Here is a 26,232-nt window from a genome sequence, read left to right on the forward strand (position 1 = left end):
TTGTTTCAATGTCTTTATTTTTTAAGTTATGCATTGTGTCCTTGTGCAACATTGATGATCATTTTATCATCAATGAAATTAATAGTGAGTTTATTTGTGTGGTTTCCTTAATTTGTGGTTGGTCAATTTATTTAGTTACATAAAATTCAGAAGGAAAAAAAAGAAGAAGCAGATTTATTGCATTTTTCTTATTAACAATGTGCATATTGAGTAGCGGTTACCTTGTCAACAATTTTTACATTACTTGTCAACAATTTTCTTGTAGACCAGAGAGTTAAGACAAAAAAAAATTTGGAAAAAGAAACGTTTGTATGTAAACCCCCATTGATAAACAATTTATCCTTAAATAAGGTTATCCTATAAACCCACAACTATATGAAGACATAATTAATAGACTAAATTACACCGGATGTCTCTTAAGTTTTTTAATTATAATAAATTGATCATTTATGTTTTTTCCGTACCATTTAGGTTTTTTACGTTAATAAATTGTAATAAGTTAATCCTTTAAGTCTTGTATGTAACACTTAGGTACTTTAAGTTATTTAATTGCAACTTTTAGGTTCCGAATAACTTCAATTTTTAAAGAATCTAAGTGATATGAAAAAAAACTTAAGGACCAATTTATTACAATTAAATAACTGGACCTCTACTATAATTTAACCTAATTAATAACTATGGAAGCCTTTAAAATCTCTATATTTTGTAGGCATATAAACTAGAGCTACACCTAAATATCTCTAGATTTTTTTATAATCAATCACTAACATTAAATACTTCTAGAATTTTCCCATGTGATAAGATAAATCCTTGCAAATGGTATAAATAAATTAAGCTATATAATCACGAAACATTTTGCCAATCAAGTAACAAGTTTCTTAGAGAAATTAGAGAATTCTCTATTTCTCTACCTATCATTATGTTCCTGAGTGAGGTAACCTATGAGAAACGAAGAAAAAATAAACTTTTAATTTCATTATGGATCAAAATCAAAAGCATATAGACACAAAAAAAAAAAAAAAAAGTCCTATTATATATCCTAAAGTCCACCAATTTGGTCTTGTAGCAACATGAATCGTGTATTTGTTTATCTTGTAGCAACATGAATTCTAAGAAAGTGATAACTTTGTGCTAATTTCCTTGGTCTCTCTGCAATGATCAATCTTACCATCATTGTTTCCATATATGTGACTCAAACCTAGTTGCAAATCAGGCAATAATCTTTTCTCATCTTTATGTACTTTCTCTTGATTCAACTGCATAACAAATAATTATATGAATGCATTGATAAAGATAGAACAAATTAAGTGAACAAATAGATTCATTAGATTTTCTTTATTTTGTTAAAGCCTACGGTTACCTTGATCCGAAATGGGGCCTCAAATTGTAGCAATAAACTTGTGGAAGAGGTGCAAGGTTCTTTGGACTTCAATAGATATTCTGTATTATTTGTAATACTACTACTTGTGTTGTTCCATTCAACTTTCTCAATAGGTTTTGACCAAGTTTTAGAAGTTACATTGGAAAGTAGCCTTTTGAATTCCGGTTGATGAATATTGTTCATGATTTCAAATGGAGACCAATTTTTCTCTTCAAGAAATTGGGTTGGTGTCACGGGTGCAAATTTAAAAGGTTGATGATTGAAGTGCCAATGTTGGTGCCTAGAGATCAGAGAGAGAGATTAATTGCAAAAATGATTATTATAATAACAAGATGAAAGGAATGTAGGATTAATTACCTTGAATCATCATGATGAGATGAGTTTGTATGTGAATAATTACGTGATAAGGAGAAGGAAGGGCATGGCTTCAGGAGAGTTGGGAAATACTGAGGATTATGATGCTGCTCGTTGTAACTACTTGATAGAATAATACCACCATTACCCATCTTGAAATGTTGACTTAGATCGAGTTTCTGAGATCTACCTACTTCTTGTGTTGACCTTTGTGTTTGGCATAGTACTGCAAATCATATATTATTCTTTTATTAAGTAAAAAACTATATACATGATAACAATGGGTACACTAAACCAAATACAAAAATTGTTATAAATACATTTCATAGGACGATGGAGTAAAACATTGGTTATATTTCAATAGTTAGCTCCTTTTTAGACATTATTGTTTTGTTATGTTGGTAGAGACTTTGGTTTTGGGTTTTTCTTTGGTATACCTTTTGTTGCAATTTTGCCGGATGTAATTTTTTTTGGTTGGAAAAGCTAAAGAGAAAGGAAAACAATCCAAAAAGAAAGTTCATTATGTCGGCCGGAGGGGTGTCGTGGACCAAGAGATCAATGCTAGAATAAGCTCCTAGCTTAGCTAAGAAGTCAACACAACTATTTCCTTCTCTGAGAGTGTGAGCAATGCAAAATCTTGATACAGAAAGTCTTTGATGTCTTGCATCAAAGTATATTAATACTAAATAGAGTTTTTTTTTTGCTTAATAGCAGTTTTAATCCCCTAAGAAAAAAAAACTACAAAACCGTCCCCTAAGTTTTGCATATGTGGCAGTTTTGACCCCTAAGACCAATTTTGGTTCTGTCTACGCTGACGTGGCACCCTAAGTAAGGTGCCACGTGTTATTTTTTAATTTTTTATACCAAATATTGGCCTTAAGGGGCCAAAACTGCTACAGTTGCAAAACTTAGGGGCGATTTTGTAGTTTTTTTTAGGAGGCCAAAATCGCAACTTCGTGAAAGTTAGGGGACAAAAATTACTATTAAGTCGTTTTTTTTTTTTAACAAGAGTTTCTTTTCTTTCCCAAAATATGCCACCAACCGTGAACAAGAGGTTTAATCACAAAAATATTTACTACTATATAATGTAAATATTAAAAGTCAATGGTCATTTTCAAAGATTTTGTGGAAAAGGGAAAGCGATTTGTCTTACTCCTTGTGATGCTAACCCTAAATTCTTCTTTCATCACTTTGTTTAAAGAGGAACTACTTACACCTCAAACTTATCTGTTGTCTACCATTTCCTTCTTAGATTTTGTTTTTGGGGAAAGATTTTGGCAGAAAGAAAAGAGATTGTGCATATAATATAGGCTCTCAATTAATAAGAAGCAAGTGCAATTTCTGAATATCAAAAGCATCAATCCTTCCGCAAAATTTTGATAACAATTTTGATAAAAAAAAATTGATAACAATTAAACATTGTATTAATTTTTTTGGATGGTTCTTACCTTGTCCGAACTCGTCAAGTTTCTTGCTTCGATACATCTGAAATGAAAACTGAATAATCATTAGATTATTTTATGGGGAAGAATTAAGTGTAATAAATTTAGCTTTTGGAAAAAAAGTTGTTTGAAATCAAACTAATCAATTTTGTGGATTTTTATTTTTTTATTTTTATCTTAATCCTCTAATTTCTGGAGAAACGATATCATAGTAATGCATAATTCGGTTTGGCTATCTTGAAATAAGAGAGGTAACCACTTGAACATAATACTAATCTTGAGATAAAAAACTTAACAAACAAAACATACTAATTTACAAAAGGAACTATTTTTTTTAGCTTAAAAAAGTAAAGTGATTATCATCTTAAACTTCAATTTGTTGTGGTACCTGCAAGTGAGACTTGACATGACCAATATTGAGTCCTCTCACACTCATTAACTGAAGCACCAACTTGGGTGTTGCTCCTGCATCATAGTTCAACCAAATATTAATTTTCACTATATATGTTCATTATAAAGTATATAATCTTAGCACTTATAAACAAATGAAATGCTTACTTTCTAGACCACCAAGTCTTTCAACAGCATGCAAAAAAGAATGATGAAGCTCAGGAGTCCACCTTAACCTAGGCATCTTGGATCTAACATAATGTCTAACCTTGCCTCTTCTTTCATTATTTCCTTCTCTTGATCTACTATTACCTTCAATATTTTCCTTCTCATTCTCATTCTCCTCAAGTGTTGCTTCATGGTTGTTATCTTCACTTGTAGCTTCTTCATTCAAATCAAAGGAAGACCATTTTTTAGAAGAACCAGATGAATTATCACTTTCCTCAACCAGCTGCAGGTCCTCACTCTGAATATAATTGTTATGAATCTCATGTCCTTCTTCTGACATGTTTCTGGGTAGCTAGTTGCACGGGTGATCACCTCCAATGTTAAAAATTAATTTATAACTATTTTTGTCGTCTACAACAATGTCTGAAACAAAAAGGAAATATTTTAATTTAATGAATAATGTTGATCCAAGTGATGTGAGGACAGGCTGTATATTTTCGCTACATGAAATGTGATGAGATGATGCTACACTAAAAAGCCAGCCCGATGCACTAAAACTCATGCATGCATACGCAGGGTCCAGGAAGGGGTCAGTAACAATGAAAATCAGTTATTGGCGAAAGTAACACATTTACTAACCATTCCTATATTACTTTTTTTTTTTTTTTTTGTGATGGCCGGGGTTTGAACCCCGGACCTTACATATATTATGCTTTGTCCCTACCAACTGAGCTAAGTTCACGATGACATATTATATATATATATATATATATATATATATAAGTAGCTATTTCCTATGACCTAAGTATATAAAGAAGGAGACTGCAACCAACATCTCTTCCTTGAAACTTATTATGTGAAAATCTAAGGTTTAGATCTACATATTTAAATAAAATATTATACCATGTTAATTAAAAACCTTCTGTAAATAAAGTTATTAAATCTTCATGATCATATACACATATAGAAAGGGAAAATTAAGAATTTAAATATAAGAATCTACAAGTATTGATTTTGATCTAACAAACAGGAAAAAGGATTGAGATAATTTGAAACATGTGACAAGATAATGTTTATAAACCCATACTTGTCAATTTAAAATCCATATATATTACGTGTATACCTTTTTTTTTTTTTTGCAGTATTATTATGTGAGATGAAGTTTCTGATTATATGAACAAGGTATCCCTAAGTTTTATTTTTTACAAGAAAACATGAGTAGAAGATATGACCGCACCGCATCCATGAGGAGAAAGGATTATTCAAAAGACAGTGCAACTCATCATTTATATCATACACAAATTAAACACATCTTGATAAGATTAGAAAGAAATTATACAGAAACTTCAGAAGAAAAAATCAAGTAGTGAAATTTTCTCTTTAATGAAAGTACAGAAGTTATGAATTGACCAAGAAATCTTCAACAAGCTGTGCTTGGAGGAAACATATATATGAAGAAGAAATGAAACTCATGATCCTAATTAAGAAAAATATGATCCTAATTAAGAAGAAACTCCTCTAGATGGAAAGAAACAAATAAAGAAATTAAATAGCATATGAAAAAAGACTTAAAAATATTATGGGGTTTCCCCTATGTTTTTATCCCTTAAATAGTACTAACCATCGATCTAAAATATTGTGTGCAATTGCATAAACCAACCATATCTTCAATCAGACATCTTGGATATGCTGCTAAATCTTCTTTGATGGGTTGAAGGGTATGTAAAAGAAAGGGATGGAAAAGAGAGGAGTTTGAAATTGTTATACCTGATTTTGAGATGACTACTTTTGGTATATAATTCATTCAGCAGCAGAGTCAAGAGTCATCAATTTCAATAAGTATATAGTAGATAGACTATTTTAGTTTCTAAGGAAAAAAAGAAAATATATATATATTGAAAAGAATATATCAAAATTGGGACAGGCTACTTGTTCTCTATAAATAAATATTATTGTAATAAACCTACATAATGGATACAGATGAGGATGGTCCCTTTAGTACTATTGGAAATCATGTGACAACTACCACCCTTTTTCTCAATTCCACCACCCTTCCTATCTGCTTTCATTTCTGTCTCTTTTACTTGCACATCTGTTATAATATTTGTGGAATTCAGCAACAAGTGATTAGTTTCACATTAACTATAAATAAGTTACAAATGTTTAAATAGCTTAGTTGATCAAAGTAAGGGCATTACGACTTTCTTCACACAGGTTTAAATCTTAGACTCGATGATATTTTATTTTTATTTTATTTTTTAGTTTTGAAAGAGTTTATCATAAAATTTGCTTTAGACCTTTATACATATTGATAACAAGGCAAACATGCTATAGCATGCCCGTAAGCCATTGGAACAGAACCATAGTCCATATATATAAAATACCTTATATACATATTTTGTCTAATTCACCAAGATAACTATAACCTTAATGTAGATGCAAGTATATTGCGGGGCCAATCATCAAGATTTCAATTTTCTTCTCACCTAAACTAAGACTTTTTTCCTATTTGATTTTAATTTTTCTTTAATAATAAATATAACACATGACTACCGAAAAAAAATAAAAAATAAATAACACATGTTTCCACAGGCTTCTTCCCCATGTGAGTGTAAATGTGACGTCTAATTTTTAGCATGTTGGAAGAGTACTACCAAGTGGACAACCTTAATATATAATGCAGCTAGCAATGTGAACATTTTATAACAGTCAATTTTGATGGTAAATGTGCATAAAAAGGACATGTGTATATTTTAGATTTTGGGGTACTTTCATAGCAATTGATGGCAATATATAATATCGTATATTCGCACATTTGACAAACCATGTAAGTATAATTGATTTTTCAAATTGCATGAGCTATGACTGCAGGAATCTTGACTGCAACACTTGTGGACTTCCATGCATGAGGAGAAAAAATAAACATTATTATATTATATTTATAGATTTGTACACTCATGCATCCAATAGTATTGTTTAAAATTATTCCTAGCTGGTCCAAAACATTATTGGTCAAGTAAATACCTCTCACATTGAAGAATTTAATACTGCAGGTTGATTATTAGATTATTAGTTATCCACATAATAATCATTTACTTCACTTTTTAAGCAAAAAGTTTATTGTTGTAAAGAGAATGATTGTGAGAAGCAAAGGATTCTTTAGCAAAGTGTTTGACAATTGGATTAACTTTCTTTTATAGGCAAACTAGAAACTAAAAGGAAGGGAAGGAAGTTGAAATTTTCATCAACTTTATTGACTTATGATGCGCCCAACTCTTTGAATTTGAATACCTCAACTATATTTGGATTTCATTGTCTTTTCAATCAGAAATATTTTCACACCAATGTTCCATATACACTAAGCTTACTTGTTAGAATGGTAAAAATATAATGCTAAGAAATAATGCTAATGTTAGAAGAAAAAAAAGTTTAGTTTAAAGCTTTCCATCTTCATACAAAATTTTTAATATCAAAATTTACTTTATGCCCGCTTAACTCTGAATACCTAATTAGGTAAGTTAAATTTGAATGCTTAACTGATTTGACTTAAACCTCGAATGAGTTAAATGATGAAAGTTCGAGATTTTAAAATATCATAATAGTAAACACCTTGTAATATACTCCTGTTACTTGGGTTTGAAAATTGATGGTGTGGCAGAAATTAAGGAGAAAGTAAGAAAAACTTGTCTATGATAGTATGTGCCTGCTGATTGTATGTATAGTGCACAAATTTTGATGATTTTTCTCTACAATCCAAAAGGGTTTTAACTTTCAAAGGCGGTGGCTCCCTTTTTGGATGGATTTGGTTTTGTTTTGTCCCAATGTGCGACAAAGACAAATAGGACCTACTTCTCATAGATTTTGACATAGCAATAGGTTAATTTGTCTATCCTTATTAGCAAAACTCTATTTCTATTGGTACATGAGTTTTGAAATCGAGTTAGAGTGAAAATGATGACAAATCTTCAAATAATAAGAGTAATAATGCTTGTCATATATCTTTTCAAAAAATTAGTTTTTGGCATATAGAGAAAATTACTTGGAAGGGAGGAAAATAAAAGGGCCCATAATGAAGATTAAGACAATATATAAAACACAAGGAAGATTTGTCCTCTCATGTGCATGAGTGTTGACATTCCTTATTAAATTAATCTTTATATTAAGAATCTTTCAAAGAATTAGGCCTTAATTTTTTAATGTTTTATGGATGAAGACGTCGAACCTAGCTACCATTTATACTGACATGCATCAACGATCTACATTTATAAAATACTATAAGATTGAGCACTTGTTTATTGTTAATATGTTATGATACAGCACATAATTTAATTTCAAAATTGTCAAGTTATTAGCTTCTTCGTCCTTTCATGATTAATGTAGGGATTATCTTATTGGCGAAGTTTTCTCAAAAAAAAAAAAAAATCTTATTGGCGAAGAAACAACGAAAGGAAATTTGAAAATAGTTTAGTATTTTAACGTTGAAATTATTTGAGAGTTTCTATGAAGTTACCTTATAATATACTAATATGGTCCATTTAGGGATTATACAAAAAAGTCATTTTGATATTCGAAAAGTTATAAATAAATAAAATATTTTGTTTGTTTATCATATTAAAAATCATTTAAAAAAAATCAGATATCAAAAATAATTTTATAGAAAAGCTACTCAAAACAACTTTTCATTTAAAAGAATATTTTTTTATTTTTTAACGGATGAAAAATCAGAAAAGCATTTGGTCTTGAATTATGAAAAATATCTGAGATGAACATGACGTAAGTATAATCAAAATTGTGTTTGGTCTTGAATGTGAATGGAAAATGTATTTGATTTAAATTTGAATCAAATACATTTGACTTTTTGTTTATATTTAAGATCGAAAGGAGTCTAAAAAAAATGGAGGTTGTTTTTTGTAAAAATCCTATGACTAGTAACTAGTAAAAGGGAAAAGTCGACATCTACGTCAAATCAGACTCAACAATGATCAAATTAACACCATATGTAGTGTCTCCTGAAAATGCAATAGTACGAACTAAAGACATAGTGGTGTGTCAAAACAAAGATATCTAATTAACTCAAAACTTTAAAATAAAACAATACCAAAGAAATTAAGATCCTCCACCATAAATTATTTTAAATTCAAGTACCACTTGAACCAAAGTGGTAAGATATTTGAACTCTTAAAGAAGTGGTGATTATTAAATGACGGACGGTTAAAGTTGTTTCCAAAGGTACTAGATCCTACGAGGAAGGAACGAGTAGTATCTTGAAAAATCAAAGGAACATATAGGCCTCAGAATGCAAAAGGGTAAAAAATGAGCAAAATGTGCCCAAACCATTCTTCATTAGGGATGGAAGGAGAAACAACCCTTGTTAACCAACTAACTGGACCCTTCAAACATCTTTCTCCCATGCCAGAAGTATATGTCAAAACGAGACGAAAACTGCATTTTTGTCTAAAAGTATACATTTGGACAGCACAAAATTGACTTCTCCGAATGTGTACATCCGAAGTAAATTTTCGGGGTGGGAAAAGTTCCTCCCTAAGAAGATTGGATAGAAGACACCAAGCAATTACCAAACCATCAATGTTACATTTCAATTTCATCCATGTCACCATGGGGGTTATATAAGTATATATGAAAAAGTAAAATGAAAATTTTGAGATGGAAAACTAATTTCCATTTATTCGAGATATTTCGAAAACAAAACTGCGCGAGTTTAAGCAAGAGTTATTTGAGTAGAAATAAATAAACTATAGAACTGTGTTCAGCATAATCCATTCAAATAAGAAAGTCATAATAATTCACATGTCAAGGAAAGCAGTAACATCAACAAAGATAGCCATGCCGCAGTTATAATCTAGAAAGGGAAAACTAGAAACATGGCATAAACAACATTCTTGGCACTTCACTTGGGACTGGGAGAAGAATATGCCGCAGTTATAATCTAGAACGGGAAAACTAGAAACATGGCATAAACAACATTCACAGCCAGCATTTATCATAGTCTGTACAATTAATTCACAGCCATACCAAACAGAAGATAAACTATTTCCAAAATGTTCCAACCAGGTAAAGTTTCTAGTCAAGCCTGACCAATGCTGTATAAGAACAAATGAGTTGTCTCCTTCATCGCCGAATATTAGGGCCTCTGTATTGCCCATTCCCAATAATCAAATCGCTAGGCGGCGGAATCTTTTCTAACCAGGTGATTTCAGATGAACTCATCCCGCGCAGCTCCTCAAGCACTACATTTTTAACAATATAGCATGTCAGATAATAACATCATAATAGAAATCAGGTTACATTTCTTAACTAAAAAATAATGAGAGATTTAGAAGGAAGAGAGAAGTACCTGGAAGATCTGTCCTCAGCGACTTACGGAAATAAGAGCAGTTTCGTCCATTTACTTCTTCTTCCAATGAGTAAGGAGGGGTAAGAATGTCGAAGAGAGCACAAGGGGTTATGGCTTTGAAGCAATGGAGGTTGCCTCCCCTATTTGGATAAAGAATTGTGGTGTCACAAGGAGCAGTCATCTGACAATCTCTGACAAGTTTTGCTGGTCTCGCTGCAGCTGTAGAGAAAAAATCTTGAATTTAATTTTTTTGGTTTAGGAAATGTTTGAGAATCATAAATCTGTATTGTTTTATGAACTAATCCAAGCAGAAATAAGTTAAACAACAGAGATATTAAGTTAAGATACATCAATATGGAAGTTCACTGAAAAACCATAAATACGTCAATTTTGGCATGCCTAATTGCATACTAAAAGCCCAAAATAACATCCACTACTGGAAGCAAATATCTGAGGAAAATATATCTTATCAAAGCAGGCCTATTGCCATGCACCTGTCCCACTACTCTAAGGGGTCTTCACCACGGATTTGGATTGTGTGCAATCACGCAGTCAACCAAATTCTGGACTGTCCGATCTTGATCCACCAGACGCCGATGTGGCTAACTGTGTGACTGCACACAACCCTAATCCCTTCACCAACCCCTCAGCAGGTATAGGTAGGAACAATTATAGTCTTAAAAAACACCTGAAACTATTGTATGATATAGAAAGATGTTCAGTTTGTAGGCTCAAAGAACTAAATATCAACCTCGCCAAAAAACTTAGCAAAATAAAATATGTGAAATACTGAGAAAACAATTCGATGTCTGACATTTATTCAATCCACTCAAATCATAGCATTCTATGTCTCCTAATAGAAATAATACAGAGCAGAAAACCAGTGGCAGCACCAATGACAAGATTGAAAGTGAGAAGCAAAATAACACTAATGTAGATAGTTACCAAGTGATATAAAGGCAATTGATTGCAAATTACTCCAACAATTTATCTAGTGGAGACATGTTAAACTATTGGTAAATAGACTTAAAGAAACTTCATCCTCTGTTGATGTTAATTTCAAGTCAAGGATTACCCCTTAAAGAGATCTATACAGACAGGTTTTGACCATTTTGCTTAAAAAAACAAAACAGAAAAAGAAGGCCTAAATCTTACTCCACCTGACAGTTGCTCAAGTGCAATGTTGAGCCCTTAATCATCTTTCCTTAATTCCAACTAAAAATTAGCAAAAACGTATTTTTTCTGTAAATGGTCATCTAAATAGGAAATTAAAAGGGGCCTGTTAATGAAGCCAAATTATATAGCTACTGTGCAATAGCTAATCTACTTGTACTTTCTATAAGAAGTAAGTAAATCAATCCAATTATGATCACACATGTGAGGTTTTAAATTATTGCCACAATTGCAGCCATAATGTCGAGGTTTTAGAACCGTTATCACGGCCACATCAACCCCATTTGTCCACAATATCAACAATTGCAGTGTAGTGACATTTTCGATTACAAACAATTGTTAAAGACTGAATCATAAGTAAATACAATAAGGAGTGTCACCTTGGGATAGATCACATGACGCAGGCAAGTCGATCCAATCAAATGCTTTCACATGCAACGAACCATAGAGAACCTTGCTTAAAACAGTCATTCTAGGATGATCATGCAGCGGAATCAAAGAACCAGGAGACATACAGAATACTCCAATCTGCAAAAACAAAAAATTCAGCTTCAGCACATTGAATCCAAAATTCAGTGTTCAAAACAAGACTCGATCCAAATCCATATAGAGTATTAACACTTAAACAATGACAAGCTGCAAGTACAAAAACAATCAAAATGCTTACAGAGAACTTGTCACATTCGTGCAGGTGAATGTACTTAATAGGAGGACCCTCAGGAGTTCCATTTCCACCATTCATAGAACGTTTCCAACTTCGCGCCAGTTGCGCCTCATGATCAAGACCGACATGGGAAGGCTTCAACCCATCTGCCACGGTAATGCAATTTATGAAAGGTTAATTAACACAATGATTCACATTTCACTGTAACAATAAGTACACTGTACTATTACTAACAACATGCATGTATCCCAAATCAAACATTACAGTATACAGTTCACAGTCAAATTTGGAAAATTCAAATACTTTAATTAAACATGTCTCATATGCAAATGCAATTAGATAAGTAAAGTGTACAAATTCAACAAAATACAAAGGATCAGATTGTACCTAAGACGGTTCGGACTTTTTCAAGTGCTTCTTCTGAAATAGGTCCTTCAGGAGACAAGGAAGCCTTGCAGACGTCATACAATTTCTGAATATACGGCATTGTACTCAACAATTCTTAAACAATCAATGTAGCAGTTAGAATTTCAGATTTCAGAATCCAATAAAACAATGAAACTTGGATCCAAAATATCACTCAGGTCGCTAGAATCCAATCAAAACAGCAAAAGAAACAGCTTCATTTCTACGCAACAAAACATGTGCATGACAAATTCATCAACTCAAATCCAATAAACAGTATCTGTATTCATCATAAACATAAAAAATTCACAACACAAATAATTATAACCAATAAAATCAGTTCAAACCATAAAAAAATAAAAAACTTACAAGTTCTTAACTTTAGTAAACATCATCACATAAAAATTCAATCTTTGAAATTAAAAACAACAAAAATGATAATGGGTTGTCTTGAATAATCAAATTATGCCATACCCAAGTTTCATATATTGAAAATTATATATTGTATCATATACTATGAAAAGTGAAAAATTGAAAGATATAATGAAATGGGGTGTGAAGAAAAATGAATAAAGAGTGATGATGATAAAGGGTGAGTGTAATACGTGAAACATTGGTTGGTTGATGAGAGAGTCACGACATAATCGAGGTTGATGATAGCAGAGAGACACGAGAAGAGAACAGGAAGAAACCAGAGTGAGAGACAGACAACAAAAGACAGTCACAGATTTCAACAAAACCTGATGTCGCTTTAAGAATGCTTTGTTTGTTTGTTTATAATGGTCCTTTTAAAGGAGCCAAAGTTAAGAGAGAGAAATTTACGAGAAAAAAAAATAAAAGTGTAACGTTAATAAAGTGTATGGATTCGACTACGGGTATGTGTGCGTGATCATATCTCAGTTGGCAGAAATATTTTTTATTTTTTTGGTGAAGAGAAAAAAGAAAGTGTAAAGTTAATAAAATGTCTGCTTTTTGACCAAGGATGTTGTATGTGTGATCATACCTCAGTTATTAGGGATTTTATTTTTTTTTTGTCAAGAGAAAAAAGAAAGTGTAACATTAATAAAGTTTCTACATTCGACGAAGAATACAGTGTGTGATTATACATCAGTTAGCAAGGATTTCTTTTTATCAAGTAGTCCAGTGGTTAGAAATTCACCTTTTTCAATATGAATAAGTGGTTTGTCTGGGATTTGAACATCGGCTCATGCATAAATTATGCATTATCCCTACCAAATGAGATAACAACTTAAAGCGTCGCAGTTGTGTGTGTGAGTTTCAAATGATGTTTACAACTTCATATATATATATATATATTCAAAATGAAAACTTTGGTCGGTATTTTTGTCTATTTACGAGATCACAAGGAGTATACACAACAAAGTTGATCAAAAAAGATAATGTATTTAGTTTAAATTTTGAATGAAATACATTAATCAAACAATTAAGTTCAAGTGATTAATAAACTTAATTGAATGATAAAGATTTTACTTACCTTTGGGATGAACTTCATATTACTAAGGCATATTTTATCAACTTTTGACTGGTTTTAAAGACATCCATTAAAGAATTCATGAAAAAAAAAATTGTTGTTTTGGGAATATAATTTAAATATTTGTCAAAGTAATGTATACATTTTTTTTTATCTAGAAGTTACCTTTTTTCAATTCTTTTAAATAAAAGTACATATGTTTCCATTTTTTTCAAAAAGACAATTGAGTCAAAAAAAGAAAAGATTTTTTTTATAAATATCAGATATTTGTTTGTTTGTTTATAATGGTCCTTTTAAAGTAGCCAAAGTTAGAGAGAGAAAGTCATGAGAGAGAAAAAAAAGTGTGACGTTAATAAAGTGTATGTATTCGACTAAGGATACTGTGTGCTTGACCATACCTCAGTTCGTAAGGATATTATTATACCAAAATTTAAACACGGTATTTTTATTTATTCACTTTAAGGTGTTGCACTCTTGCGAGCTCTAAATGATATTTACGAGACTATAAAGAATATACACAACAAAGTTCATTAAAAAAGTTAATGTATTTAGCTTAAATTTTAAATGAAATACATCAAACAAACAATTAAGTTTAAGTGGTTAATAAACTTCAACAAATGACAAAAAATTTACATACCTTTGGGATGAACTTCAAATTACCGAGGCATATTTTATCAACTTTTCTTTTATCAACTTTTGACTGTTTTTAAAGACATCAATTAAAGAATCCATTAAAAAAAACTTGTTTTGAAAATATAATTTAAATATTTGTCAAATAATGCATACATCATTTTTTTTATCTAGAAGTTACCTTTTTGAAATTCTTTTAAATGAAAGTACATATGTTACCATTTTTTTCAAAAAGAAATTTAAGTCAAAAAAGAAAAGAATTTTTTTTTATGAATATCAGATATTTTTCGTAACTTAAACGTTAGAGAGAAGTAAAAACAAAAGTGTAAGTGTCTTTTGGGGGAAAAATGCTTACCATTTGTTTTATTTTTATTTTTATTACCATGATATTTATTCGAATTTCCACTTATCTTGGTGGAGATAAGTAAAACACATAAGATGTGTTTTCTCATTTCAATCAGATATTTTTTCATACGTATAAGTTAGAAATCGAGCCTTGATCATATGCATAAAAGGCACGAGTCTCTTACCACTTAGGTCAATCTACCCCTCTTTTAATTTTTAATAATTTAGATGTCCCATCTGTGTAAAAAAAAAAATATAATATTAATTAAAACTAATATACTATAAAAAAATATTACAAGTTATGCTTTCATAAAAAAATAATGACTCCATTAAAAAAATCAAAATTAATAAATAAAAGTAGTTAAAAATATGAATGGTAATAATAGTAATTCAAAATAATAATAAAATATTTAAAATCTTATGAAATAAAAACATTTAAAGTTTAAAATTATTAGTTATTAATTTTAGTAATATTTTGACACAAAGTTTGATGATTTTACACAATTTTCTAAAGAGACTCTTTTACAACGGATAAGGATCTTCTTCTTCCTTCTCCGTTAAGCAAAACAAGTGTAAGAGAAAAGTGAAAACAAGTCAAAAGTAAAAAGAATTTATTTATTTTTAAAAAAAATTAAAACTACATTTTTAAAAATTTGGAAATAAATTTTCAGAATTGAAAATATATATAATTTCCGAAAATTAGAAAAATAATAAACAATAATTTTTCATTATTTTCTAAAAAAAATATGGAAATTATACTTTTTTTTTTTTGTAATGTCTGGGGTTCGAACCCCTGACCTTTTGACCTTACATATATTAATTATCCATTGTCCTTACCAACTGAGCTAAGCTTATTATGAGATAAGAAATGAGAAAATAATATTCTTGTTATTGATCAAATGATAAGGATTACAACTTATATAGGCATGGTGCAGGAGCACAGTAGTACAGTAGTAGTGACATAGAATATAGAAACTGAGATAGCTAGCTAATGTAATATCCCCCACAAGTTGGTGGATGGTATATGTCCACCATGCCCAACTTGGATAATAATACGTGAAATGGCCGAGGAAGCGTAGCTTTAGTGAAGAAATCAGCAATATGTGCTTGAGAAGTGATTGGAAGGAGCTTTATCATGTCAGTGTGAAGCTTATCTCTGACCAAATAGCAGTCAATCTCAAGGTGCTTGATGCATTTATGAAAGACAAGGTTAGCAGCAATATAATGAACTTGTGTAGGCTTAGTGAGGAACTGGCTAAGTTGTTGAGTAATGAAAGTGATATCAGGTCTTTTGGTATTAAGGTATAGAAGTCTATCAATCAATCTTCTATATGAAGAAATGTCTTCATAAGGAGAGCTGGAATCATGATGTAACTTCACAGATGGATCAGAAGGTGTGGAAATAGGTTTGGAATAAGTAAGACTTGAATCAGCCAAAAGATCCAAACAATATTTTCTCTGGCAATGAGAGATACCCTGTTGAGAATGAGCCACCTCTAAACCAAGATAATATTTTAGTTGTCCTAGATCTTTGATTTTGAAGGAAGCATGCAAGATAGACTTGACATTCGTAAACTCATACATAGAGTTACCAGCAAGGATAATATCATCTACGTACACCAAAATGATAGTGAAAGTATCAGATGAGGACTTGGTGAAGAGAGAGTGATCTAAATATATAAGTGGCTTCCTGAGCATGATCAAGACATAAAGAAGACTTATCATCATAAGGCATCTGATGGGTACCAAAATACAATGTATCGGGTACGAAGAGGAATGGACAAAGGCGAATGGATCCCTGCTCTATTGCGTGAAAAATTGGAACAAAATTGGGAAGATAGTAAATGGAAGGACAAAGCAGCAGTTAATAAGCGAAATAGAAGATCCTCTAATGGTCCATTGCACACTTGTGGGTCAATTCCAACAATTGAACATTCTAAAAGATTAGTAAGTAAACAAATTATATTTGCAGTAAAACATAGTGATTTAAATTAATAATAATACTAATCTATTTATTTTGTACTATAGAAAACTGACTCAAACATGACTCCAAGTTGTTGGGAAGTGTATCTAAAGACACACAAAATGAAAGGTGATCCATCAAAGTGGGTATCCTCCCAATCTCAAATGATTGCGGTAAGTTACAATTCGATGATATTATCATTTCCAGTCCTTTGTCAAATGAACATAAAACAATTGAAAATTTTCTAGAATTAGTTATATCCTTTTGTGGACTTGGTATGCTGGTGGCAAGTCAAGGTAATTGGAAAAACTTCAAAATTAGTATTTATAATTGTCCTCATGTGTATTGATGCATGCTGCTACACTATAACTCTGCCATCATGTGCTATAATTGTTTTTGGTTATCTAATCATGTATATTGTTGTATATTACATGCTTTTGTGCCATAATTTTTAATGTTATGCATGCTTATTATTGTTCGTCAGGTTCTGACATCTGAACATGATAATCTAATGTTTCTTCACTTGGAAAGAAGTCATGATAACTTGGTTATTAGTTAAAAACTAGTTTTAATTTGTTTAACTTGTTATTGGTTGGTTTATATATAAATTTAATTGTAGTAATTGATTTAATTTCATATTTTTGTACGTAAGAGTTAAGACAAACTCTAATTTTGTAGGATGAATATGAAAGACGGATTTTTGAAAGGAACTCACAACAAACAGAGGGGGATGATGTGTCTAATGACCATCAGTCAGACAACTTCATCTTCTTGGACGTAGTTGGAGGAGTCGACAAGAAAGGACGTATTTATGGTTTGGGGACAGAGGTAGGAAAATACAAGCCTTCTTCATCCAGGTCATCTGATGGCATCTCACCATCTGAATATGAGGACTGCAATATCTAAAATGTCAGCTGAAAACATGGAACTCAAGGAGCGGTTGAAGACTAACGAGGAATTGATTCGTGCATCACAGGAGGAGTCACGTTTAGCTCGAGAGCAGGCACAACAGTCACAGGAGGATTCACGATTGCTCCGAGAGCAGTCCCAGAAATTAATGGAGTCTTTTACACAATGCCATTCGCATCTATCTCCTCATCAACCTCATCGTTCGAGTTAGGATTAACATCTGTGTCCACCTACTTGATTATTTATCATATTATTTTGAAAATTTAATTATAACTTTTAGTTTAAAGTAAATGTTCTAATACTATTTAGTAATTATTTCAATATATTTTGATGCAAAGGATAAGTAGTGTGATTCTTGTGAACGCAATCAAAAAGGTTTTTTATCAAATATTAATGTAATTTTTATCGTATTTTATCATATTAATATATTTTATCTTGTGATTTTTCATCACCTTGTTTTATATTCCAAAAGTGTTTTGAGAAATATTTGAGAAATTTTCTAAACTAATTTTAAGAGGAAAAAAAAAAAAAACTTATTTGTGACGGAAAATATGAAAGTCACAAAATTTTTATCTTGCATTGTTGCGTCGGATTCAATAGCGACGCTATTCAAATTCTCAGATATTTTGCGACGGGATTGTTCTCTCAGTTAATTGCAACGGTTTTTTCCCTCAGTAATTTGTGACGGATATTTTTAACGTCGGTATTTTGTGACGGAAAACTGGGTGACATATATCCATAATGTGGGATGCTTAGCGACGGAATTTTGGTATTTGCGACCGTATCCGAGCCGTCGCAATCAGTGACGTAGTTGATATTCCGTCGGTCAGTTTTTTCGACCCCCATTATAACGACGGATTCTCGAAGCGTCGCAACCCCGTCACAAAGTCGTTTGCTACGGACTTTTAACTCGTTTGCGACGGAAAACAACCGTCGCTAAATACGAGTTTTCTAGTAGTGATAGCCTTGAGCCAGTAATAAAGCAGTGAGCCTTTCATACCATTTTCTACTGGCCTGCTTTAAACCATAGAGAGATTTAATCAATTTGCAAACTTGATTAGGTTTAGAATCTTTAATTCCTGAAGGTAATTGCACGTACACATCCTCTTGCAATTCACCATGAAGAAATGCATTGTTTACATCAAGTTGATGTATAAACCAATGGTGAATAGATGCCAAAGCAATTACCAGTCCGACTGTAGTAAGCTTGGCAATAGGAGAGTAAGTGTCAAAGTAGTCTAAACTCTCAATTTATACATCAAATTTAAATTAAATAAAAGATAAATTGAGAATAATAGAATTGAATATGATAGAAATATTTAACATTTGCTTTTTTTTGCGTCAACCCTCTGATCGCAGGGAAAATGGTTTTAGTAACCAGAGTTCATCATTGAGGTAAGGATAGTCTAGTCAAAAGTTGTTACATTAATAATCGAACTCGGATTCTTGAATGATTCGTCTTTGGTGAAGTCCATTACCCACCTGAGATCAATTGCTTTGTTTTGTTTATACTTTTTTTTTTGGTAGATAGGTTTATACTTTAAACTCTAAGAAAAAGAATTGTTGGCCATATAGAAGAAGAACGTTACTGAAAATTTTACTTTTTATCGGAGAACTATCGATAAAATACTTGAATTTATTTTTATGAAAAATGAATAGCAAAACTTTTTGGCATCATGTAGTCTGTAAATATTTAGCAGTGACTCACTTTTTGCACGTCTTGTGCAGGGTGTTTCATGTGCAGTTCTAATATATCTCATTTTAACTTGTGCAAAAAAAAATAATTCGGGTATATATAACCAAGTTTACATGAAAATTATGGTAGCCGAGTTTGCATGGAAATTAGGGTATTCTGTTTGTAAACGTATTAAATAAGTGTAGAAAATATTGTCAAAAAAAAAAAGCAACATGATAGGAATGAAATAAAGGCATAAAATTGGTTCAAAAAATAATGTACAAAATATTGTCAAAAAAAAAAAGTATAAAATAGAAGGCATCAAACATGATCATTGATATGCTCATAGTTTCTAAAACAAACGTGCAACATCAAATAAGTGTAGAAAATATTTTCTTAAAAAAAAAAAAAGGCAAGAGAATTGGAATGAAATTGGTGTGATGAATTTTTTAGATGAAATTTATTAGGTTAAATAATTGCAAACCTAATAAAGCAAATAAGCGGAAAAAAATTTAGGTTAAACTAGATTTTTGACTCGTGCTCCGCTCGGGTTTATTGTAAAGGGATTGACATAAGAATAATAAAATGCAATATATAATAGGTAACAGTGAAAAAATAACATGTGATAATCCATAATAGACAAAAGAAAACACTTCATAAAATGTATGAAATCAAAAAATATTATAAAAGAAAATTCAGTAATCCTATCAATAATTCGAGTATATATAACCAAGTTTACATGGAAATTAGGGTAGCCGGAAAAAAAGTATAAGATAGAAGGCATCAAACGTGATCATTGATATGCTCATAGTTTCTAGAACAGAAGTGCAGCATCAAATAAGTGTAGAAAATATTTTCTTCAAAAAAAAAAGCAAGAGGATAGGAATGAAATGGGTGCGATGCATTTTTTAGATGAAATTTGTTAGGTTAAATAATTGCAAACCTAATAAAGCAAATGAGCGGGAAAAAAATTAGGTTAAATTGCTGCATACGTAACAAAATTAATAAATAAGGATAAGGATAAGTGTAGAAAACATTTTCTTTAAAAAAAAAGCAAGAGGATAGGAATGAAATTGGTGTGATGCATTTTTTTAGATGGAATTTGTTAGGTTAAATAATTTGAAACCTAATAAAACAAATGAGCGAGAAAAAATTAAGTTAAATTGTTGCACGTAACAAAATTAATAAATAAGGATAAGTGTAGAAAATATTTTCTTCAAAAAAAAAAGGCAAGAGGATAGGAATGAAATTGGTGCGATGCATTTTTTTAGATTAAATTAAATTTGTTAAATTAAATAATTGTAAACCTAATAAAGCAAATGAGCGGGAAAAATTTAGGTTAAATTGCTGCAGACGTAACAAAATTAATAAATACTAGACCATTGACCCGTGCTAACGCACGTGTCATTTAAAAAAGATAATTTTCACTGAAAAATAAGACAATGTAGTTCGCGTGAATCTAAAAATTGTCGTGAATCAAAGCATAATGTCAATATCAAAGACTTTGTTATTGTTCCATAATTCTAGTACGTAGTTCCTGTTACTTTAAAATAACATATAATTTTGAAAGGGAAATTGAAGTTCGTTGACATGCAAATAGTTTCAATAAGTAAGAAAATGAACAGTACACAAAAAAGTCCTACACATTACGAAAAACTTCTCTGTAGACCACATTTGATGCAACATCGATATCATCGTCGTCGTCGTCATTAATCAATATTTTTAAACCACCCCTCGAAGTAACCCGTGATATTGCGACGTACAATTGTCCATGTGAAAAAATAGGAGACGGTAGGTAGACACCAACATGTTCTAGCGACTGACCCTGACTCTTGTTAATAGTCATTGAAAATGAGACAGATATCGGAAACTGCCTTCGTTTAAATTTGAAAGGAATTCTATTATCAGATGGTGTTAGCGATAACCTTGGAATAAACACCTTCTCACCGATATTAGAACCAGATATTACCCGTCCTTCGAGCACAAATTTTCCCATCTTTGTAATTATCAATCTCGTACCGTTACATAAGCCCAAACTTTGATCCATGTTCCTGAGTAACATGACAGGTGCTCCTACTTTCAGTCGCAACCGATGATTTGGCAATTTGGACGCCACAATGGTGTTGAGGAATTCAGGAGTGTGGATGTCATCTACGGCGTCACCATCTATGTTTTTATGATAAGGTGTATCGTAACTCAAATAGATTTTTTCTTCACCAGGAATCAAGTCTAACACATAATCATTAACCTGTTCAACAATGGTATTCTTTGGCGCCAATATTGCTCTACTTTGAAAATATTCTGCTTTACCAATGTTTCCTAACAAATTTGGGTAAGTGCTATCAACGATATATGCAATAGGATTACCTGAACTTGGAATAAGCAAGTCGGACGGGATAACAACAGATATGTCAACATCATTGACTTCCCCAATTGTACCATCCCCAACTCTTAAAACCCAATCAGAAAACAACTTCCTCTCCTCAATGTCTGATTCAGATGCGCTGCTTAGAAGCCTCATATTTTTTGTAAGTGTAAGGACCTCACAGTACCTCCACAAATGAGATGAGTTAATTGAAGCATTGACAAATTCTGGCCTCGTACTTCCTAGCATTACCGGTAATATTTGTCTGAAATCTCCACCTAACACAACAACCTTACCACCAAATGGTATGTCCTTGTTTCTTTTGTCAACGGTCTTAAGAACATCTCTCAAAGATCGATCAAGTGCTTCGAAACAATGCTTGTGCATCATTGGCGCTTCATCCCATATGATAAGTTTAGCCTTGATCAGCAGTGATGCCAACGGTGTATTTGGTGTAACTCCACACATAGAGCATTCGTCTATTGTAAAAAGGATACCGAATCTTGAATGTGCAGTTCTTCCACCGGGTATAAGCAAGGCAGCAATCCCACTTGATGCACATGCCAAAACAATCTCACCATCAGACCTCAAAGCAGCACATAAAGCCCTCCAAATAAATGTCTTCCCAGTACCACCATAACCATACAGGAAGAACAACCCAGGTTTGTCTTCCTTAACTCTTGTCATTATTTTATCATATACATTACGTTGCTCTGAAGTCATGGTTGACATCATCCGGTCATGTTGAGCAGCTAGTACAGGCCTATTATAACTCATCTCATCGTGAATCAACCTACTCTCGACATCCGGTACTAAAGATGTATCCGCCTTTGGCATTGGAGGAAAATCAGACAAACTTTTTCCAAAACTTTGCAACATCGTTTCTAATTCGGCCAACGCATACGCCTTCAACTGCTCATGAGTCAACCGTAAATCTGGGAAACAAATGTTTGTTAAAAATCAGCGTGACTTGTAAATTAAAAATATCCATGTGAAAACAGCAATGTTCATGTCATTTCTCATAATAAACAGACGTGTCGATGCATGTTATTTTTTATTTTTTTAAACTTGAACAAATAAATTTCTGTGATGTAAATAGTTTTTCCTTCATAATATAAGCAAATTATGAGTATAACAAATATTTGGCACAAACATGGAACCAAAATTAGATACACGAATGTCATTGCATGTAATCTGAAGAAACAACCGTATATTAGTTTGTTTCCACCAAAAAGTTACTTTAGAGATGTGGATGAAATCTCTTGGTTACTTGAATGAGAGAAATTAGGATTAGGATTTTAGTTTGTTTCCACCTAAAAAATATTTTAGAGATGTGGATGAAATCTTTAGTAGTTACTTGAATGAGAGGAATTAGGATTTTTAGTTTGTTTCCACCCAAAACATATTTTAGAGATGTGGATGAAATCCCGTAATTATTTGAATGAGAGAAATAAGGATTTTAGTTTGTTTCCACCAAAAAGTTACTTTAGAGATGTGGATGAAATTTCTTAGTTACTTGAATGAGAGAGATTAGGATTAGGATTTTAGTTTGATTTCACCCAAAACATATTTTAGAGATTAGGATTAGTAATTGTTAGTAATAATGTTACTAAAAGTGTCACCAAAAGGCAGTAATTGTTACTAATAATGTTACTAAAAGCTATGCTACTAAAATGCTTCAATAACAAATATAGTTTGAGCAGCACAAACACAAATATATAAATCAAAAACCAAAGCAAGCAAGGCTAAATTATTTATGAAATTCAAGGAACATTTGCTAAATTCAAAGACAAAAACATAAATGCTTCCAAAACCCTAAGAAACTAAAACTTAAAATTCAAAGTGGAAAGGTGTTGCACAATTTATCTAAACATGGACTAATTGTAAATAACATCAAGGTAGATGGTATCATGTCACCCAACCATCAGAGCACCCCCTCTAATCTTCACACCTTCACGGAGCCTGCGAGCTTCCACAAACCTATTCCAACGTCGTCCTATCTTGAAGTGTTCATAAGGAAAAGTTGCAAAATTTAACTCACACACCCATAAGTTACCGCAATCGTCGATAATATTCACAGTTGTCTTGAGCGTATCAAGCATCTGCGGAACATTGCCGGTGTAAAGTAGAATCTGCAAAATTAGAAATCCATGTAACTTACATCAACTAAACGGAAAAGGAATAAAAGAAGTGTTAAGGTGGACACGAAAAGTGTATCATACCATGCAACCTTTAGTAACATCATACTCAGTTAATTTTTTTTCAAAATCAAGAACCATGTCAGTGATATTGTGACGATAAGCGAGAAGAGATGTTATTGGGGGGAGATAGTCATCGAAAGTTGCTTGCAAATTCATCTTGTCAAGAAGGAAATGCATAGGGGGATCAAAAACCAGGTAGGGGATACTCTTGTGAAACCTATCAGTCAACTGTATATCAAATTGTCCGTCACCAACAAAAACCAAGGTAATCCAGGCACCAAGATCGATTCCGTAAAAGTCACGAATCGCTTTCCATCCCTTTGTGAGAAAAATGCTCTGTTTACTCTGTCGACCAATACTTCAAACTTGTTGGACTTAGGATTAGTCAATATTGCATAGCGCCCAATTTGATCTCCAAAATCACCGCCAAACATGTTTGGCAAGCATACTGCACCCTAAAAAAATAACAAACAAAAACATCACAAACATTGATAAAATAGAATGCAAATAATTAAGAATAGGTATATTTCGCAAAAAACACATACATTAATAGGGTTTTAGAAAGGTATAAAAGATTAAAATATATTGGTGAGGGTTTAGAAAGAGATTTCGGTTTAGGAGAAATGATTAAAATATATTGGTGAGGGTTTGGAGAAGGGGAGTTAGGAGATATGGTTTATTATCAATTAGATAGGTTTTAGGAGGAGTGAAGTTAGGAAATCATGGTTAGGGTTTGGAGGAGGGGAATTAGGAAATAAGGTTAGGTTTTGAAGGAGGGAAAAGTTGCTAAAATATTAGGTTAAAATTAGGGCAACAAAGCTTTGTTTAGGAATAAGAAGAAGGATAAGGATTGCTGCAGACCTAACAAAATTAATAAATAAGGATAAGTGTAGAAAATATTTTCTTAAAAAAAAAAAAAGGCAAGAGGATAGGAATGAAATTGGTGCGATGCATTTTTTTAGATGGAACTTTTTAGGTTAAATAATTGCAAACCTAATAAAGCAAATGAGCGAGAAAAAATTAATAAATAAGGATAAGTGTAGAAAATATTTTCTTAAAAACAAAAGGCAAGAGGATAGGAATTAAATTGGTGCGATGCATTTTTTTAGATGAAATTTTTTAGGTTAAATAACTGTTAACCTAATAAAGCAAATGAACGAGAAAAAATTAGTTTAAATTGCTGCAGACCTAACAAAATTAATAAATAAGGATAAGTGTAAAAAATATTTTCTTCAAAAAAAAAAGGCAAGAGGATCGGAATGAAATTGGTGCGATGCATTTTTTTAGATGAAATTTGTTAGGTTAAATAATTGCAAACCTAATAAAGCAAATGAGCGGGAAAAAATTAGGTTAAATTGAGAATAATGGAATTGAATATGATAGAAATATTTAACATTTTTTTTTTTGTCAACCCTCTGATCGCAGGGAAAATGGTTTTAGTAACCAAGAGTTCGTCATTGAGGTAAGGATAGTCTAGTCAAAAGTTGTTCCATTTAATAATTGAACTCGGATTCTCTTGGACGATTCGTCTTTGGTGAAGTCCATTAACCACCTGAGATCAATTGCTTTGTTTTATTTATACTTTCTTTTTGGTAGATAGGTTTATACTTTAAACTCTAAGAAAATAAATTGTTGGCCATATAGAAGAAGAACGTTACTGAAAATTTTACTTTTTATCGAAGAACTATCGATAAAATACTTGAATTTATTTTTATGAAAAATGAAAAGCAAAACTAAAATAACATAACCTCTTCTTCTGAAAAAATATAACTTAACTATACCCCTTTCACCGTAGAATTTTTTAGAATTTGTATCCTCTCATGTTTCTTTCATACATGAGGGTCAAGTTTAACATCAACAAAAACAAAAAGTACATCATCAATAAAAACATATGAAATCCCTATTTTTTGTTTTGAAGTTCATAAACACAATAAAATTAATATAGATTTCATTTTTCAATCAAATCTAGTAAAATCTTTTATGTAAGGGTATTTAATTAGGAAAATCTAATTGTTTAGGGGCTTGCTTGCTTCTTTGGCAAGTTTCCTTTGCTTAAAAAAAAAAAAAGGAAAATCTAATTGTTATAATTACCGTAAAAAAATAGGAACATGTTAACCTGTGTCTTTTAGGCCGAAGTTAAAAAATAGATAGAAATACTTCTTTGAAAATTGTATTCAATATCCTAAGACTTTATTTGGGTGTTTAGATGTGAGGGTAAAGAAAGCTTTGAAGGGTTGAGAATATAGGGGAAAATAGTAAAATCTTTTACATTTTTTGAAAGAGAAATTTTTTAAAGAGAGATAAATTAATGTTTTATGAT

The 26,232-nt window shown here is 31.6% G+C and overlaps 2 protein-coding genes and 1 non-coding gene across 8 annotated transcripts; 1 reads left to right on the forward strand and 2 right to left on the reverse strand.

Annotated features, from left to right (window-relative positions):
- Window positions 1-822: 822 nt before the first annotated feature.
- Window positions 823-5,602, reverse strand: LOC25485972 (transcription factor LUX). 3 transcript variants are annotated; one of them, XM_024775736.2, is made up of 7 exons: window positions 5,503-5,602; window positions 3,736-4,158; window positions 3,566-3,642; window positions 3,184-3,232; window positions 1,739-1,961; window positions 1,361-1,661; window positions 823-1,256 (listed from the first exon to the last, which is right to left on the reverse strand). In XM_024775736.2, exons 2-7 carry the CDS (start codon window positions 4,073-4,075, stop codon window positions 1,110-1,112), a joined length of 1,137 nt encoding a protein of 378 aa, XP_024631504.1. In that variant the 5' UTR covers window positions 4,076-4,158; window positions 5,503-5,602; the 3' UTR covers window positions 823-1,109. The 3 variants fall into 3 exon arrangements, with proteins under 3 accessions (XP_024631504.1, XP_013462569.1, XP_024631505.1); XM_013607115.3 differs by having other exon boundaries at window positions 5,357-5,577; XM_024775737.2 differs by having other exon boundaries at window positions 3,184-3,220; window positions 5,357-5,576.
- A 3,887-nt stretch (window positions 5,603-9,489) lies between these two features.
- On the reverse strand, window positions 9,490-13,106 carry LOC25485973 (plant cysteine oxidase 4). Of its 4 annotated transcripts, none has more exons than XM_013607117.3 (6): window positions 12,938-13,106; window positions 12,315-12,428; window positions 11,931-12,073; window positions 11,644-11,791; window positions 10,091-10,309; window positions 9,490-9,983 (listed from the first exon to the last, which is right to left on the reverse strand). In XM_013607117.3, exons 2-6 carry the CDS (start codon window positions 12,412-12,414, stop codon window positions 9,865-9,867), a joined length of 729 nt encoding a protein of 242 aa, XP_013462571.1. In that variant the 5' UTR covers window positions 12,415-12,428; window positions 12,938-13,106; the 3' UTR covers window positions 9,490-9,864. The 4 variants fall into 4 exon arrangements, with proteins under 4 accessions (XP_013462571.1, XP_024631615.1, XP_024631616.1 ...); XM_024775847.2 differs by having other exon boundaries at window positions 12,315-12,555; window positions 12,938-13,105; XM_024775848.2 differs by having other exon boundaries at window positions 12,315-12,612; window positions 12,938-13,105.
- A 3,373-nt stretch (window positions 13,107-16,479) lies between these two features.
- Window positions 16,480-18,008, forward strand: LOC112419095 (uncharacterized). Its single transcript, XR_005644055.1, has 3 exons — window positions 16,480-16,746; window positions 16,828-16,935; window positions 17,441-18,008. It is a non-coding gene; the product is annotated as an uncharacterized protein (transcript).
- The last annotated feature ends 8,224 nt before the right edge of the window (window positions 18,009-26,232 follow it).

This window comes from Medicago truncatula, chromosome 2, assembly GCF_003473485.1.
Source record: "Medicago truncatula cultivar Jemalong A17 chromosome 2, MtrunA17r5.0-ANR, whole genome shotgun sequence".
NCBI lineage: Eukaryota > Viridiplantae > Streptophyta > Magnoliopsida > Fabales > Fabaceae > Medicago > Medicago truncatula.

Coding starts and splice junctions, on each gene's coding strand:
- LOC25485972 (XM_024775736.2), bottom strand. CDS start 4,075: ATGTCAGAAGAAGGACATGAGATTCATAACAATTATATTCAGAGTGAG. Junction 3,643..3,735: donor AAGACTTGGTGGTCTAGAAA/GTAAGCATTTCA, acceptor ACTATGATGCAG/GAGCAACACCCAAGTTGGTG. Junction 1,962..3,183: donor ACTTGACGAGTTCGGACAAG/GTAAGAACCATC, acceptor TATGATTTGCAG/TACTATGCCAAACACAAAGG.
- LOC25485973 (XM_013607117.3), bottom strand. CDS start 12,414: ATGCCGTATATTCAGAAATTGTATGACGTCTGCAAGGCTTCCTTGTCT. Junction 10,310..11,643: donor GTCATGTGATCTATCCCAAG/GTGACACTCCTT, acceptor TTTTCTCTACAG/CTGCAGCGAGACCAGCAAAA. Junction 9,984..10,090: donor GCTGAGGACAGATCTTCCAG/GTACTTCTCTCT, acceptor TTAAAAATGTAG/TGCTTGAGGAGCTGCGCGGG.